At 40.3% G+C, this 19,122-nt stretch overlaps 1 protein-coding gene and 1 long non-coding RNA gene across 2 annotated transcripts; both read right to left on the bottom strand.

Annotated features, from left to right (window-relative positions):
* Positions 1-1,920: 1,920 nt before the first annotated feature.
* LOC130077717 (uncharacterized) lies at positions 1,921-2,464 on the bottom strand. Its single transcript, XR_008805821.1, has 3 exons — positions 2,351-2,464; positions 2,153-2,246; positions 1,921-2,017 (listed from the first exon to the last, which is right to left on the bottom strand). It is a non-coding gene; the product is annotated as an uncharacterized LOC130077717 (long non-coding RNA).
* A 2,543-nt stretch (positions 2,465-5,007) lies between these two features.
* LOC130077711 (uncharacterized protein K02A2.6-like) lies at positions 5,008-6,106 on the bottom strand. The gene has a single exon (XM_056243034.1). The coding sequence runs from the start codon at positions 5,953-5,955 to the stop codon at positions 5,008-5,010; it is 948 nt and encodes a 315-aa protein (XP_056099009.1). The 5' UTR covers positions 5,956-6,106.
* Between the last annotated feature and the right edge of the window lie 13,016 nt (positions 6,107-19,122).

Here is a 19,122-nt window from a genome sequence, read left to right as displayed (position 1 = left end):
CTTAGTGGTCCTGATTTGAATAACAGCCTTTTGGGGGTTCTTCTACGTTTCAGAAAAGAATCCATTGCATTCACAGCTGATATACAGCAAATGTTTTATTGTTTTGTTAGGGGTATACAGTCAAAGACCCAGAACCAGATATGAAGAATGAAGACCCGGAGTCAGAATTATAAAAAATTAAAGAAAAGTTTTACTGAAGATAGTTTGCATTTTCATCAGCAGAAGTCAGCTTCAAGACTCACACAAGAGTTCGTAGGCCGCCCCGCTTACAGTTACAAAGATCACAGCAGTTATACCATTTCCAAGGTCTAAGCTACGTCATTGCTTACAGGTTGAATGATTCTCATTGGCTAAGAAACATGAAAGCCTAAACAATTTAACACATGTGAGGAGATAGGGGTGCCTATCGCCATTAGTCACGATAGTTGTCGTCCACTCATTGGATTTAGGTCTGTGGTGGCCTCGCAGGTTAGAGAAGGGCGCCGGGGTGTCTGGTCCGACCGTCCAGAACCTACATAGAATGTCATACGCACACACACACAAATAACAGACACTAGCAAATAACAGCTCCCATCAAGGCTGAAGAGAGTCTGAGCTCCTTATTATCAGTTAAGTATACCAAAACATAATGCTAAAACATTCACTCGTTTGGGAGAAAAACAGATCACTGGCATTTACTCCCAAGGAAGGAAATATACTGGAAGGAATACATTTTAATACAACAATTAAAGTTTGATAGTAACACTCAATATAGCTTGACCATATGTCCAGCGAAGAATCATATGTGTCCACGCTGCCTTTAGGACCCTCTACTGATACCAGAGAAAGAGACAAACGGCCTTGTGGGTTACGTGGCCTTCGTGTCCTGCGTGTACTACGTGCAATCTCAAAGTAAGATTGGAATGCACCTAAAAGAAACTGGTTATTTAGATCACATGCATTTAAGAAAATATAATTTCACAAGCACAAAGAATATAAAAATTATTATGTGATAATGAATATATTTGATTATTGATTTTTATAAAGGAAGTATATAACCATTCAAAAGGATATATGATTATATATGTATTTGAAGAGGCAAGGGATTTTGACCAACCCTTCAGTTTTGTTGTATACGAAGACCACAGAGACTACCTCAGGTTCCTTTGGTATGAAGAGAACAATCTCAGCAAGAAGGTGAGGGACTACAGAATGAAGGTCCATGTATTTGGAAATAGCCCCTCACCAGCCGTGGCTATTTATTGCATGAGGCGCGCTGCAGCAGAGGGTGAGAGAGAACATGGCGCTGATGCCAAGCAGTTTGTTGTAAGACATTTTTATGTTGATGATGGACTTGCATCTGCACCAACCCCTGAAGAAGCAATTGACATCCTAACAAGATCACAGAAGATGCTAGCTGACTCCAACCTGAAATTGCACAAGATAGCATCCAACAGTCACAAGGTTATGGAAGCTTTTCCAGCTGATGAGAGGGCCAAGGATCTGAAGGATTTGGACCTCACGTCAGATGATCTCCCTTACAGCGCAGCTTGGGGGTCTTGTGGAACCTGGAAACAGACAGTTTCACATTCAAAGTGTCTCAAGAGGATAGACCATACACTAAGAGAGGTGTTTTGGCCACAGTCAACAGTTTGTTTGACCCTTTAGGATTTGTGGCTCCTATAACAATGCAGGGAAAAGCTCTCCTTCGTGAAATCTCAGCTGAGCAGAATGACTGGGATGAACCACTTCCTACCGAAAAGAAAGAAGAATGGAGTAAAAAAAAAAAAAAAAAAAGTAAAAGATGTTCATCTTTATACAAATTAAAATGTCAGTTAAGGCAACTCAATAGCAACAAAACTCCAAACTGTGATAGATGGCATAATGAGCTATGGAAAAAAAAAGCAAAAAGGGTGATTTCTGAATTTCATTTTGTACCATCAAATGATGCTCTTCGTTCTTTAGCCAGGCCTCTTTGTATAGTTTTGATTCTCCATGCCAAGTACCCAGTGCCACTCTCACCATCATAGTAATGCTCCTTAGAAAGACAAAAATACATAAAGAGAAAAAGTCTTAATTCAAGAGCAAAATACACCACCTGTATTGTGTGTGATCATCAGCATTTAAGACATGTCAACACAGAATTAAAATTCAAAAATGGTGTGATACTTACATAGCCTTTTTTGGACAAGGGGTCACTGAGGTAAGGGAACAAAGAGACAATTCCTCTGGCATATTTTTCTTTAACCTGCCTTGGTGGTGATGTACTGTATAATAAATAAATAATCTATCTTTAGCACAGGTTAAAAAAAAACAAATTATGGAACTACATTGAGAGACCATATACACCAGTTAAAGATATGCAGATTACCCATTCTTTTCTGTCATGTCAGCTGCCAGGATGTTCACCATTTTCCTCCTCGTTTCATCTCCCAAAGTCTTAAATCGGTTGTATTCATTTATTATATGCTCTCCACCAGGTTTATGGACAAGAATGGATTCCACCAATTTAAAAAAAAAACATAAATATGGCATGTTAAAGTACAAAACATTACCTGAAAAAAAATATGTAATAAAAAAAAGGCTATTATTTCAGATTGATGAATTTTAACAGTCTTTCCCCAACCCCCCCAAAATGTATAAAGAACTACTTTGATGCCCACCTTTTTAGCTTCATCATCTAGTCTCGTTCTTTTACTTGAAGAGCTTTCTTCAATTATTACTGTATCCTGTGAGTCAGTGGAGTCGATTGATGAAGACAGTGACACATTTAACTGCACAGGAGAGGCTTGTGGAGAGGCAGATTCCAAGTCTAGTTGAATATAGGGTGGTCAAAATCTTTATGATACTAATAAGCAAGCACTGAGAAAATTTATAGAAAGTAAATAAAAAAATTTGCAAACCTGCAACATGTTTTATGGTGAGAACACCAACCGAGGGATCTTTAACTAGATCCTCAAAAACATCCTCATCCACCTCAGTCCCCGATTCATCAACAACCTTCACATTGTCGGGTACATTTGGGACATCAAACTTTAAAAAAGCTGGGGGAAAAAAATGTATGCCAATTAATGAGAAAGGGTATACATTACAAGGTTGATCAGTTACTTGCTGGTAACTCAGAACATCAGAGCAAATGTAAGATGTGACAGTATTATAAAATACAATTACATACATATATATATTTTTTATTTTTATTTTTTTTACAAATTAATACAAATATTCAAATTAATATAATAAAAGAATAAAGTTGCATGATTCTGGTAAATTGAGAATCATGATTTTTTGACAAAATGTTAATTGCTGCTGTCCAACTAATTTGTCTTAACTTGAATTAATTATTTAATAAAATTAAATGTTTCATTGCTGATGGATCAGCCTTTTGAATTAATCAATAGCCCAGTGGGCAACGAGCGCTGTGATGCTGGAGCTGTGCTCAGGGCGACCTGGGTTCCAGTCTTGGTTCGAGGTTCAGGCTTCTCAAGCCAACATCATAGTTTGTTCACATAATTTAGCCTCTAGTTGTGTTATTAACATGTATATAATGGATTAAGTATATGTTTTAAATTACAGAAAAAAAAGATACTCATAAGGTATCATATTTATACTTTAAATAAATTAGTCTTTACATAATTTCTGATTACTAATTAGGCTGGCTAATTTTGAAAGTTGTCAATGTCAATATTGCTTGTGATCTTAATATGTATGTATTTGTATTCTTTCTGTTTACACTTTTGCATGATCTTCTTGTATAGGCTATGAGGAAAAACTACCATGCACACAGAGAACAGAGCTCAATGCTGCTAACTGGGCGAGCAGCGACAACTAGAAGAGAAGAACAGTAGAACACCTAATCTTAATACAGATGACTGGATTACTCTTCTGAAGAACCAAGACAAGCAAAGACTGATGATGAGCGCTCTGAGCAAACACAGCAGTCAAGACGCATGAGTGACTTTACTGAGTTCTTCATGTAATGTTGGGCATTTACTGTACGCAGAACTTCTAATAATTTATGTGGATGCCATTTATAAACCTGTTAGATTTTGATGTTTTAATTTTGAGATTAATAAAATTGTATGTTTTAACAATGTTATAGCTAAGCATTTTTTTTGTTTAAGACAACATTTTGGGAACAAAAATAAAACTTCCGGCTAAAAACTTTATAAGAATGTTAGGGGATGTAATGTTCTAAAAGTGTTATGATTAAACCTTTATAGAAGGTCATCACAAAACATTTTTAGAGTGTTCTTAGAGAATGTTATGCCATCTTTTAAGAGATCATTCTGGGAACAAAAATAAAACTACCCGCTGAAAATGTTATAAGAACATTAGGGAATAATGTTCTAACAATGTTAGCATTAAACATTTTTAGAATGTTTTTACAGAATGTTATTAGAACTTTTAAGAGAACATTCTGGGAACAAAAAGAAAACTACCCGCTGAAAATGTTATAAGAACATTAGGGAATAATGTTCTAACAATGTTAGCATTAAACATTTTTAGAATGTTTTTAAAGAATGTTATTAGAACTTTTAAGAGAACATTCTGGGAACAAAAAGAAAACTACCCGCTGAAAACATTATTAGAACAATGCATGGTAATGTTCTCAGAACATTTTTAGAACAAAAAAATTCTAGCTGGGGAGCGGACAACGTGCCTCTTAACACCGGCTCAGCAGATCACAGACTAACACACCCACTGCTCTCTATACCCGTGCATCACCAGAGGTAACCCATATGCAAACCCATGCCGCCCTCTAGTGGACAACCTTGACTATAGCATCCCATTTACTACATCCCCGTTTCCCAGATAACACTAGCTTCCAATAGTATTTACATTACTCTTTACAATATATCACGTTTATAACTTTTGTAAATTTGACCAAGTAGTAATATGCAAGAAAACCACACAAAACCATAACATGTGTGCATTTACAACATAAACTAGGGACTTTGGGTGGACTACCTCCGTCCCAGTGAGTTCCAGGACGCATTCTTGCCCTGTGGCTGGGGAACTCACTTCTAACTACTCAAAATCCTGTAAGTATCTCGGAGTCTTCTTCGGTCTCGTCGACCTCCTTAACTCTACATTGTCTTTCACCACAGGATTTTCTGACCTTAACACCTCCTTGGTCGTTTCCTCTGTCTGCTCCACATTAGTGTCTTTGGAGATTGTGACACCCACGATTGATGTTAACTCTTCCCCCTCTTTCCCTGATTGTTCCTCCAACACCAGAGTTTCCTCTGTAGGCCCAACATGCCTGTTCCTCACTTGATCTATGTGCCTGCGCACTATCTGGCCATTTCCAAGTGCAACCGTACAAGACACCGGTCCCGTCTGTTTCTGAACTGTCCCAGGAACCCAGATAGGCCCTGATCCAAAGTTCTTAGTGTACACTTGGTCACCTTCAGTCACAAGTCTCTCCCTAGCATGTCGATCATGGTAAAATTTTTGTTTCATCTGTTTTTCCTGCACTTGACTTTTAAAATCAGGATGGATGAGATCCAAGGTAGACCTTAGCTTTCTTCCACACAACAGTTCCGCAGGAGATTTCCCAGTAGTCGACTGTGGTGTGATCCTGTAACTGAACAATGCTCTAGCAAGCTTTGTCTCAATGGAATCTCCTGTGCTCTTTTTCATCAGACTTTTGAACGTCTGCACCGCCCGTTCAGCCAGTCCATTAGACGCTGCGTGATACGGTGCTGTGGTGATGTGTTTGATGCCATTTCGGGTCATAAACTCTTGGAACTCTGCACTTGTGAAACTGCTGCCATTATCCGACACCACCATTTCAGGTATCCCATGTTGGCTGAAACTTTGTCTCAGGCATTGAATGGTTACAGTAGAGGTAGACTTATGTAACGGGTACACCTCTAGCCATTTAGAGTAGGCATCCACTAAGATTAAGAACATTCTCCCTAGCCACGGACCAGCATAATCAATGTGGATTCGTCTCCATGGCAGGTTTGGCATCTCCTATGGATGTAAAGGTGCACAGGGGGGAGAATTCCTATTCTCTTGACATGTGGCACAAGTTTTTACCATGCCTTCTATTTCCGCGTCCATCTGTGGCCACCACATGTAACTTCGTGCCAAACCTTTCATTCGGGTTATTCCAGGGTGATTGATGTGTAATTGTTTCTGCTCCCCACAGAACACAACCTCCCTGTACACTGAGTTCATCTCGTTTCTTAGTATATGCTCCAAAAACGGACTCGTCCATTCTCTTTGGCCATCCTCTGAGCACATACTCTCTCACTCGAGTTAAAACTGCATCTTTGTCTGTTTTCTCACTTGTTCTGCTTTGACAAGGGGCACATCATTTTCTTCAAGCAAAAGTACTCTTTCTTCCTCCTCTTGAGTCTCTATTCCTTTCTCCGTTAACGGCAGTCTGCTTAGTCCATCCGCATTTTGATGTTCCTTGCCAGCTTTGTATACAATGGTGTATTCATATCCACACAGTGTCACAGCCCATCTCTGTACGTGGCGATGCCATTTGTGGCACTTCTCGCAGTTCATTAAATAATGAAATCAACGGTTTGTGATCCGTTACAATGGTGAACTGCCTCCCATACAAGTATGTGTGGAATTTCTTTACTCCAAAAACGACAGCTAGACCTTCCTTCTCTAATTGGGAGTAATTCTTCTCAGCTGCATTCAGTGTTCGTGACACAAATCCGATCGGCCGCTCTGTGCCATCCTCCATCATGTGCGACAACACGGCTCCAACCCCGTATGGGGAAGCGTCACAAGCCAGAGTGATCGGTTTCTTTATGTCATAATGCACTAGAATGGCTGAGGACTGCAGAAGGTTTTTTGACTTTGCGAAGGCTTCTTTTTGTTCAGAGCCCCATGCCCATTTTGTCTCCTTCCTCAACAGTGCATGTAATGGTGCTAACAAAGTGGATAGACTAGGCAGGAACTTATGATAATAGTTCAACAGGCCTAAATAAGCCTTCAGTTCACTCACAGACTGCGGTGTGGGGGCTTCCTGGATCGCTTTGACTTTTTCTGCGACTGGATGCACACCTGCGGCACTGATTTTGTGGCCAAGAAATACCACCTCCTCTCCAAGGAACTCACACTTGCTGCGTTTCAACCTCAGCCCACTTCTTTCTAGCCGAGACAATACCTCTTCCAGGTTTCTCAGATGTTCTTCCTCACTAGTCCCTGTGACTAAAATGTCATCCAAATAAACTGTGACGTGTGGCATGTTTTGCAAGATTCCTTCCATAGTGCGTTGGAAGATGGCTGGGCTCGACGCTACTCCGAATGGTAGGCTACAGTAAGTGTACAGTCCTTTGTGTGTATTGATAGTGACATATTTCTTGGCACTTTGGTCAAGCATGATCTGCTGATACGCGTGGCTCATGTCCAGCTTTGAGAATTTCTGCCCTCCAGCTAACTGTGCAAACAAATCGTCCACTTTAGGAATAGGATATTGTTCCACACTGGATGCTCTGTTTACTGTGAGTTTGTAATCCCCACAAATTCGAATTGAGCCATCTGGCTTCTTCACGGGTACAATGGGTGCTGCCCATTCTGAAAACTGTACTGGTTCTATAATTTTCTCTTCCACCATTCTTTGAAGCTCTGCCTCCACCAGGGGTTTTACTGCAAAGGGTAAACGTCGAGGCTTATAGAATCGTGGCTGTGCTTCGGGGTTAACATGAATGTTCGCTGTGGTGCCTTTAAGCTGTCCCAGCTCTTCTTTGAACACTTCAGTGTGCCGGTCTAAAACTCCTGACAATTTTAGCGCTGGAGTCGTTGTTACTTTATTTACCAGCTGTGGCAGCAGCCCTAAGTCTTTTAGCCAGCCACGGCCCAACAAATTTGGTCCTGCCCCTTCTACTACGACCATTGCCAGTTTTTTTTCTACTTCCTGGCCTGTCACTCTTCCTGTGACTTGTCCCAGCACCCCCATCTTCTCACCTGTATATGTCTTCAAGTTCAATTTGCATGATCTCCACTCGGGCATGTCTGTTCTTTTCCATAGCTTAGAATATTGCTCCTTACTGATGATTGTGACACCACATCCTGTGTCCACTTCAAACTCCACTTCCATGCCATTCACCTTTAACTTGGTGTGATAGGAGCCACTTTAGGTAGGTTTTGTGATACACTGTAAATTGTATTGATACCACTTGCATCCTCTTCCTCACTCACTTCCTCCTCTTTGACTAAATGTGACCTCCTACCTTTCTCTTTTTCCTTTCTCTCCCCTCTTTGGCCTTTGAACGGTGCTTTCTGTAAACTAGCCCCAGCTTGCTTCGACTTGCATGCTCGTTTTATGTGTCCACGCTTCCCACATTTATGACAGAGTTCGTTCACAAACCGGCATTCCTCGGGCGCATGATTTCCTTTGCATCTATAACACACAAAGTCTCTTTCCGGGCCTTTCCTTTCCGCTGAGTACACTTTATTCAATTCAATTCAATTCAAATTTATTTGTATAGCGCTTTTCACAATACATATTGTTTCAAAGCAGCTTTACAGAAAGTGCATTTCAGAAATGTACATAGAAGAATATAGTTAGTTAGTCATCATGTACTAATTTAGGGCATAACATATCGCCGGCGTTGAGTCGTCTCTTCACAGGCGTCGAGTCGTCTCATCGCAGGTGTTGGGGCATCTGAAGTCTCCGTGAGAGTCTGGATACAAACTGGAGCTGACGAACGCTATTTACCTCGGGACTAGCGTCCCGAGATAACAGCAGAAAAGCAGATGGGAAATAATTAGCGTAGCTGCTGTTCATAGTATTAATGCATTCGATCTGATTCAACAATAGAAGGTAAGCATTATGTGAATGCTTGGCTAAAGAGATGCGTCTTTAATCTAGTTTTGAACTGGGAGAGCGAGTCTGAGCCACGAACAGTATCAGGAAGGCTATTCCAGAGTTTAGGAGCTAAATGTGAGAACGCCCTCCCTCCTTTAGTGGACTTAGATATCCTAGGAATGACCAGAAGCCTCGAATTTAGTGATCTTAACGAACGCGATGGATTGTAGGGCGATAGAAGGTCCATTAAATACACAGGAGCTAAACCATTTAGGGCTTTATAGGTCAGTAGTAGTACTTTGTAATTGATACGGAACTTAATAGGTAACCAGTGCAGAGATGATAAAATCGGTGTTATATGATCATATTTTCTTGACCTAGTAAGAACTCTAGCGGCTGCATTTTGCACTAACTGTAGCTTGTTTATTGAGGATGCAGGACAACCAGCTAATAAAGCATTACAGTAATCTAGTCTCGAGGTCATGAATGCATGAACTAACTTTTCTGCATCGGAAACAGATAGCATGTTACGTAATTTAGCAATGTTTCTAAGGTGGAAAAAGGCAGTTCTTGTAACATATGAAATATGATTTTCGAAAGACAAGTTGCGGTCTAGTATAACACCCAGGTCTTTTACTGTAGTCGATAAGGTAACAGGACATCCTTCTAAATTAAAGTTGTATTGTAAGAGATTTTGTGGGTAGTTTTTAGGACCAATAAGTAATACCTCCGTTTTATCTGGATTTAATAGCAGGAAATTACACGTCATCCAGCATTTTATATCTTTAAGACATTCTGTCAATTTTGATGAGTTAGTGTTTTCATCTGGTCGTGATGAAATATATAATTGAGTGTCATCAGCATAGCAGTGGAAATTAATTCCATGTTTTCTTATAATATTACCAAGTGGCAGCATATATATTGAGAATAGCAGAGGACCTAACACTGATCCTTGCGGCACTCCATAGTCTACTGACGTTATCTTCGATTTTTCCCCATTTAAACAAACAAAATGGTAACGGTCCGATAAGTACGATCTGAACCAGCTTAATGCCTGTCCCTGAACACCAGTGTAGTTTTGTAGTCGATCCAAGAGTATTTTATGATCTATAGTGTCGAACGCAGCGCTAAGATCGAGTAGAACTAGTATTGAGATACAGCCTTGGTCAGAAGCTAAAAGTAAATCATTTGTAATTTTAACTAGCGCAGTTTCTGTGCTATGATGCGGTCTGAATCCTGACTGAAATTTTTCATATATCTCATTTTCTTGCAAGAAAGAGCACAATTGAGCGGACACAATTTTTTCTAGTATTTTAGACATAAATGGAAGATTTGAAATGGGTCTGTAATTTGCTAAGTTATTTTGATCTAATTGCGGTTTCTTAATAAGAGGTTTTATAACTGCCAGCTTGAATATTTTTGGAACATGACCTAAAGATAAAGACGAGTTAATAATATTGAGAAGAGGCTCTTCCACTACAGGTAACACTTCTTTCAGTAGTTTAGTGGGTATTGGATCTAATAAACATGTTGTTGGTTTAGATGCAATGATAAGTTTATTTAGCTCTTCCTGTCCTATCGTTGCAAAGCGGTGTAGTTGTTCTTGAGGGGCGATAATTGAGGCTGAATCATAAGACACCATAGAGGATTGTACATTTATAATTGTGTTTCGGATGCTTTCTATTTTCTCATTGAAGTAATTCATAAAATCATTACAACTATACTGTAACGGAATAATTTGCTCGGGTGATGTCTGTTTATTTGTTAGTCTAGCCACGGTGTTAAATAAAAACCTTGGATTATTTTGGTTATTTTCTATTAGTTTGCGGAGATGCTCTGCCCTGGCTGCTTTTAGAGCCTTTTTATAACGTGACACACTGTCTTTCCACGCGATTCTAAAGACCTCTAAATTAGTTTGTTTCCATTTATGCTCTAAGTTACGAGTTTCTCTCTTGATAGCATGCGTAGCACTGTTGTACCATGGTGCTTTAGTTTTCTCTCTAACCTTTTTTAATCTAATTGGTGCAACAATATCTAATGTACTAGAGAAAATGGTGCTCAAACTGCTGGTCATTTCCTCTAGTTCATCTGTTTGTTTGGGTTCACTGAGCAGCTGAGATAGATCAGGTAAGCTATTTGAGAATCTATCTATAGTGGTCGGAAGGATTGTTCTGCCTGGTCGATAACGCGGCGCAACATGACAAATTTCAGCAGTACGTATTATACAAGTTACCATGTGATGATCAGTGAGATCGTCACTTTGCGGTATAATATCTATATCGGTTGGATTGGTTCCGTATGATATAATTAAATCTAATGTATGATTTAGACGATGAGTGGGACCACTGACGTTTTGCTTGACCCCAAAGGAGTTTAATAAATCTGTAAACGCAGTCCCTAACGCATCATTTGTGTTATCTACGTGTATGTTAAAATCTCCAACAATTATTGCTTTATCAGCATTGACCAATAGATCTGAGAGAAAGTCTGCAAACTCTTTTAGGAAATCAGCATATGGCCCTGGAGGTCTATATACAGTAGCCAAGGCTAGAGATAATAGGGATTTCTTTCTTACATCTAAGAGCGTAACATTTAGCACAAGTACTTCAAACGAATTAAACCTGTGACCTGTTTTCTGAGTAACATTAAGAATATCTCTATAGATTGTTGCAACACCGCCGCCACGACCGATCAGACGGGGCTCATGCTTATAACAGTATCTTGGCGGAGTAGACTCATTTAGACCGAAATACTCGTTTGGTTTAAGCCAGGTTTCAGTAAGGCAAAGTACATCGAAGCTATTATCTGTGACCATTTCATTTACAATAACCGCCTTAGGTGTGAGCGATCTAATGTTTAGAAGACCTAGTTTTAGAAATTGTTTTTGTTCACTGATATTTAGATTTTCTGGTTTAATTACAATAAGATTTTTCCTAGATCCTACACTAAGATGTTTATTGTTTGGCCTCACTAGACGAGGAATAGACACAGTTTCTATATAATGTTCTACACTACTTATATCAATTAAGTTGGGACAGCAAAGACTGTGAATTGGACTTTGACTTACTAGTCAGATGGTGTGCAACGTCTTGGAGATGTTGTCCGACAGAACAGCCGCTCCGATTCTTCTGGGGTGCAGGCCATCAGCACGGTAGAGCCTAGGTCGCTCCCAGAACAGATTCCAATTATTTACAAAGAGCAGTTTCTGTTCATTACACCATGACATTAACCATTCATTTAGAGCAAATAGTCTACTGAACCTTTCTTGTCCTAGTCGGTACGTGGGAAGCGGTCCAGACACGATGATCGTTGCCTCAGGCGCTGTTCTGCGTACCGTCTCGATCAGGCTCCTGTAGTCCTTCTTCAGAACCTCCGTCTGCCGCAGCCTGATGTCGTTCGTTCCCGCATGGAGGACAACGGCTCCGACGCGCTCGTCACCGTTCAGGATCTCGGGAACCTGTGCGGCGACATCAAGAACACGAGCACCAGGAAAGCAGTGAGTGCGCACCTTACCCTTACCTGAGGTAGCGCGGACATGACGGACCATGGAAGTGCCGATGATCACGGCGTCGTCGCGTTCCGACTCGTGAAGAGGGGAGAAGCGGTTCTGAGTGGAGATCTCGAAGACCGGGAGGGGCGGAGAGGTTCTTGCTCTGGTCCTGGCTCGTGTCTTCCGCTGTGGGATCACCCAGGGTCCATGGTGCTGTGTCGGTGCCGGAGTGAATGAAGCCAGAGATGATCGCGTCCTCCTGGGCAGAGAAACGCACGGAGTAGAGGAAGTCGGAGTCAAAAAGTTACTAACCACTGACTTGTGAGCATCGGCGCGTGACGTTTCAAGCGCTGATCGCCGATCCCGCAGCTCGGCTTGCCTCTCCAGCAGACCACGGATCTGTTTCTCCACCGATTCCAGTTCCAATCGTACGGACATCAGCTCGAATGTGTCCTCACCTGCACTCAGAGGTAACGTTAGACACACATCCGATATGTTCGCCATTATAACAGATGAACAGTAAATTAGCAGTGATACTACCAATATCACTACTAATTTAGGACTGGAATGCTGGATATAACCTGTATCCTTTCAGTGAAACGGGTGTAAAATCAGATGCTCGGTGAGCCCACGCGTGAAATGCTAGCGGGCTAAAGGCTAGTAGCCGAGATTCGCAAAGTTGGATCTAAGTAGCGATATCAAAGCAATCCGATTGTTTTTTATAGGGAATAGTATCGAGGATAGGTTCACACGATATAAAAATAGAAAGTGCTTGTTAATAAATGAGTGGTAAAGAAGAAAATCAAGGATTAATGAATCAATTCGACGGAGCTCTAAACACAAACAAACACCGCACGCGCATGCGCAGGAAATGCGCATTTTTGCGCATCTTTATGCACCGGTGTTTGTCCTTTCAGCATCCTCGTTGCTTGCGCTGTCTCATCTGTTAACATTCCTTGTAAATCTTTTACATTTTTGTTTGCCGACTCCATTCCTTGACAGATATTAAATGCTTTCTCAAAGTTTAAGTCCACTTCTGACAATAGCCGTCGCTGCATCTGGTCATCATTCACTCCACACACGAGTCTGTCTCGCAGCATTTGCGAAAGTACTCACAATGTTGTGCTAACTTTCTCAACTCAGCCACAAAGTCAGCAACAGTCTCTCCATTCTTCCGTGTGCGTGAATTAAACTTATATCTTTGCACAATTTCACTCGGTTTCGGATTATAATGGCTTTTGAGCACGTTTATCAACTCCTCATATGTTTTTTCCCCTGGAGTCATGGGACATAGTAAACTTCTCAACAAACTATAAGTGGCTGCACCTACCCCACTTAATAGCACAGCTTTCTTTTTGTCAGCGTCGGTAATCTCATTTGCTTGAAAGAAAAAGTCCAACATTTCACTGTATTCCTCCCATAATTGTGTCTCACCGTCAAAAGGGCTCACCGTTCCTAACAGCGCTGCCATCGTGTTTATCCACAATCTGCTCTTCTCTGCACGCGGTCAGTGCCGTGTACACTTTTCAGCCTGGTTCTTCAGTGCCTTTTTATCCTCGTCGCCATTTATGTAATATCCTTTGGTGATCATACATGAGGAGACAGGTAGATAAATAAATGTGAATCTTTATTAACAGATGCAGAGCGGACAACGTGCCTCTTGACACCGGCTCAGCAGATCACAGACTAACACACCCACTGCTCTCTATACCCGTGCATCACCAGAGGTAACCCATATGCAAACCCATGCCGCCCTCTACTGGACAACCTTGACTATAGCATCCCATTTACTACAATAACTCAATATCATTTCATTAGCTAACATTACAGTGCACAGTGTGCATCACAGCAGTTTTTCTAATAAAAAATTACTCAATCATCCTAAAAAGAGACCGTATAACGTTAGGCCTTCTCATCAACACTCTCCGCGACCGAATGGGTATTCTAACGTTACGTAGGCCCAGTAATCATCGCAAACATCTATATATATGACTATTTTTATCTTGACAGTTAAAACATCAAACAACACTAGAACAATAAATTAATTAAATTACTTACTCGTTTTTTCAGCTGAATGATTCCTCTCGACACCGATGTTCTGACTGCGTCTGCAGGATGCTCCTCAGGATTTAAATTAACCGCCAAAACCTTTTTTCTAGAGGTGGGCGGATCGATCCTAAAATATTGATACTTGCGATACAACGTGGTATCGAAAAGGATCGATCCTCAAATAAAAATATCGATCCAAATGTGTGTTTTTTTAACAGTCATTTTATTAATTTAGAACGAAATTCAGTGCGTAAAATATGCTTCTAAGTGGAAAAATAAGCGAATTTTGTAGGATAGAACTATTTCTCCTAGTCATCTGAATACAAGACGAAATCAATCACAGAGAGCGTTCGCTGGACTGGGGCTTCACTGGCTCACAGTGCGTTTGGGAAACGAAGCCTCAATAGAGGGGTTTCACGACGCGTCATCAATCCGGAAGTCGGCCATTTTGGAGGCACAGAACGTAAATAATGCCACTGAACTGAATGGACTTGCAAATTTGGCTGATTATTGCTGCTAAAAAATGGTCGAGTTTTGGTCTGTACCAATCAGTCACATTGGGAAAAAACATGTTGAGTGCTATAGACTGTCAAAAGTTAAAGAGAAGAGTGCAAAAACTGATGAAAGAAGGCGTTTGTGGTTGAGAGAGGTACAGCATCAGCAGCTACATGTGTAAATGAAGCGTTGACTATGGCTAAAATGTTGACGTATTAACTATGGCTACATTCACACTGTCAGACCAAGTCCGATGATCTTTGTATCAAATTGGAATCTGATCTAAAATGATGTCCACACTGTGTATCGCAACTGTTCAGATCCGACGTGTGTGTGTCCATGCATGTTATTTGGTAATATGGCAATGACTTTGCATTGATGGAGGGGGTTGCATTTGCAATATAATGTTAGATGTTGTCTTATTTAAATGTTACAACATGGAAATGTGTAGCCGGCGCGCTGGACTACTGGAGGCTGGTATGTAGCCTAGGCTAACGTTACTGCTTTTTCCCCACGCTCGTCTGCGCCGGTTTCAGAAAAAATACTTTTCTGCTCGTCCGGCAATTTGCAACAACACAGCATTGTTTCGGCAGTGACTTTCAGCATGTTTCCTATAAATGACGTTTGCATTTTAAGACATACCACGCGAAATCCGATCGTTCAGACTGAGGCTGGCTGATGTCCTGATATGTGATTTGAATAGGATTTCAAACCACATATGGATGTAACTTGAAACGGATTTCATGTGCTTTTTTGGACTGACAATCTGAACGTATCCTATGTCGGGATAATAAATAGATGGAAAAATTGCAGTAATGTTACGTGCTAGAGAAGGTAACTCGTTCGGATTTTTACCACATATTAACTTTAGTTTGTCAAAATGTTGCGCTCTCTCTTGCTTCCCAAGTCCTTCTCTATATGATTTCGCACCTACCACGTGTTTTTTCCGTGGTTTATTAGTGTAACAATGTGTTCAGTCGTACATAAACAGTGCAATCCATGCTGTTGTTTACATCCGAGTGCCTCCATAATGGCCGCGCATCCGGGTTACCGCCCAGAACGTGACGTTGGTGAAACCCCTCTATGCTTAACGTTAGATGACAGAGAAACAATCAGGAGTTATTTCACAATAAAGAAACTAAAAGTGTACATAACGGTTCAAAATGTTGACATCAGTAAGTTTTTTTAATGAAATTAATAGTTTTATTCAGCAAGGTTCATGCATTAAATTGTTCAAAAGTGACAGTCAAGGGTTTTACACTGTTAAAAAAAATATATATTTCATATAAATGCTGTTCTTTCGACTTTCATCAAATAATTCTGCATAACATTTACCAGGGTTTTCACAAAAATATGAAACGGTTTTCTACATTGATAATAATAAGAGATGTTTCTTGAGCAGAAAATCAGCATATTAAAATAATGCTGCAAATTCAGCTTTGATCACATGAATAAATTACAGAAAACAGATTTTTTTTAAATTGTAATAATATTCGTTATCAAATAAATGCAGAAGAGAATTAAAAATCTTACAGACCCCATACTTCTGAACAGTAATAATGTACAATAGTGCATTTACTATAATTAGGCTATATAAACAGGCGAGTTGAGATCAAAAATCACAAAATATTTTAGTGGTCATTAAAATGTATTCAGATTTAATATTAATAATGCATTAGCCTCATAAATTATGACACACTGCTCTAGCACAAGAAAGTACATTTAAGTTCAAGGGCATGCTTTTAAAATTAAAAAGTATTTGGTATCGGTATCGATATCGGCGATACTGACCCTGTATTTACTTGGTATCGGATCGATACCAAATTTTGCAGTATCGCCCACCTCTACTTTTTCAGGCGGCTGAGTTCCTTAATTCTAGTAGTGGCCCGCTTGAGACAAAACGAACTCGGGCCGATGGTAAATAACGTTACACACAGCTACACCGAGTGGACCTGACACCAGTACAACTGCTTTCAGCCGATACTGGCCCATTCAGAAAAAGCCGTCAGTCAGCCAGATGTGTTATGCACAGTCGGCACGGATCTGGCCCATTATCTGTTCACCGATGCCGACAGTGACGCATTTCAGCCGGAATCGGCCCAACTGTGCTTGCTATCTGGGTACCTACAGTAGATGGCGGTAATGCTCTTTTTAAGAATGCGAACCGCCAATAAGCCCAAAGAAGAAGAAGTACACCCATAAAAGAAGAAGAAACGTGGAACAAAAAAAACAAAATGGCAGATTATTATGACCAGGCGCACCCGGTTTCTGCCATCTACACGGCCGCGAGGAGGATGGGGAAGCCTGTGGCCTTCCCACAGAGGGAAGTGGAGTTGGACCACGGGCTCAGGTAACTAATCTAGTGATATAGCCGCTGTTTCTGTGAGTTTACTACTGTGTTTGTCAGAACTGTTCCTCACGATTTCACCAAATGATCAAATGAAGACAAAACATTAATTACATTTCTTTTAATCATGAAATTGAACAAACTTTTTTTGTCAAACAACGTGCTGCACAATGAGCTTTACTGTTAAAATTAAAACATGGAAGAAAAATGTATTATTCCTTAAAATATAAAGTTGAGATCATAATTTATTTGTATTAGTGTTAGTATTATTATTACATTGAGATGCATCTAAATTCTACTGTACAACAGTAATATATTTCTGTCAAGTTAAACCGAACTTTTATTTTGACGGGTTGCCGTGAAGACCTTTGAGTTTCTGTGTTTATGACATGACGATAGATTTCTCAAATGAAGCGGTTAAATGCTCACGGAGCGGATCTAGAGTCTGGAGAGGAAGTTCATGCATTCGTGTCCTCATATAGGCAAAAACAACAGGTCGAGCGTCACACGTATAGATATCTATATAAAGGCTAGATGTCGTCCGCGCTGTTGGCCAATGGTGGTGGACGTCAGCACCTGGCGGCCATCTTGTCACAGGCTGCTCGCTCACTCGTAACATTGTGTTTATGGTGCATGTACTTTTTAAATAACCATAACTTGCTCAATTTTCTACCGATTTTCAAATGGGTTGGTTCGTTATAAACGTCAGAGATGTAGTTATGACACTGCACACTTATGGATAATTATGTATTAATTATGTTAACATTCATTATAGGCTAGTATAGCCACGTTAATAACGTTAGTAAGAAACCAAACCGTTTGTAAATCCGTCCAGATTTCAGCGAGATAAGAGTATTTGTGTTTGTGCAGATAACTCGCACTGTGTGTGTGTGTGTGTGTGTGTGTGTGTGTGAAATGAAACGAAACTGCGCGTCGTCTGCACCAGCTCGAGCATGTGTGTGTGTCTTTGTGATTTACGAGGACATTTCATATGAATACACACCACACTATGAGGACATTTTGAATTATGAGGACATGGCCGGTGTCCTCATAATTCTAACAGTGTAGAAGTGCTTCTACACATAGAGGGAGCTCTAATCCAAAATTTCTCCACAAGTCCCCATAGTTCACGTTTACCTGATTTTGTGTAAAACGTGTGTATCGAGACAGTGCCCCTGTAGGTGGGTCTGGGGTACTGCACCTCCTCATGAATATTCGCTTGTGTATGGAATCGCAGCTTGTGATTGGCTGTGACCGCCGGAAGTCCTCATAATGTCGGGTTTTGTCAGAACACTGTGTTAATGTGATTGCCTCATACAAGTGAGTTAATGCTTTTGACTAACTATTTAAACATTATTGTTTATAATTTATCAATTGTCAATGAAATATATGAATGCAGAGTGACCCTGCAATGAAAAGTAATCCTTAAATATCATATAAAGAAGAATAAAAAATTTAAAAATAGCTTGAAAGCTGTTATCAATCAGTTTAATGGAGAAACGCGACCCTAACCACACTGTTAACTGCTTAAACTATACCATAGATGGCTATTTAAAGACATAATGGTATTATTATTTTACAATCTCGTTTATATTATAATCCATATGGTCTAATAATCAGAGGTTAGCGTCGCGTTTATTTCCTGTTTGGACCGGATGGAAACTGCAGCTGAGAAGAGAAGACACCTGTGATTTGGACCTGATTAAAGCAACTATTACTGGAAAGGTAAGGTGTAGCAGCTACTGCTGTTTAATCGCTTGTTGGTCAGTTTGTCTCGTTTGTGCATGTCTTGTAAGCTCTTTGCTGCTCGGTTTACTGTCATAAAGCCGCTAGCGCCTGATGCTAACGATGCTAACGGCCTCACAGTGATAATAGCCATTCTGTTTACAGACTGTCAGGAGGGAATCTGAGATGCTTGTCAGTTTAACTAGTGTTAGTTTGCAATATAAATGTAATTGTAACATAAAATAGGCTACCCATGAT

Source organism: Rhinichthys klamathensis, unplaced genomic scaffold, assembly GCF_029890125.1.
Source record: "Rhinichthys klamathensis goyatoka isolate OS25496 unplaced genomic scaffold, OSU_Roscu_1.1 h1tg000770l_1, whole genome shotgun sequence".
In the NCBI taxonomy this organism is placed as follows: Eukaryota; Metazoa; Chordata; class Actinopteri; order Cypriniformes; family Leuciscidae; genus Rhinichthys; species Rhinichthys klamathensis.
This window is presented reverse-complemented; position numbering and strand designations above follow the sequence as displayed.

What these genes read in the sequence shown, in the direction of transcription:
- LOC130077711 (XM_056243034.1), bottom strand. Translation starts at nt 5,955, where the DNA reads ATGCCAAACCTGCCATGGAGACGAATCCACATTGATTATGCTGGTCCG.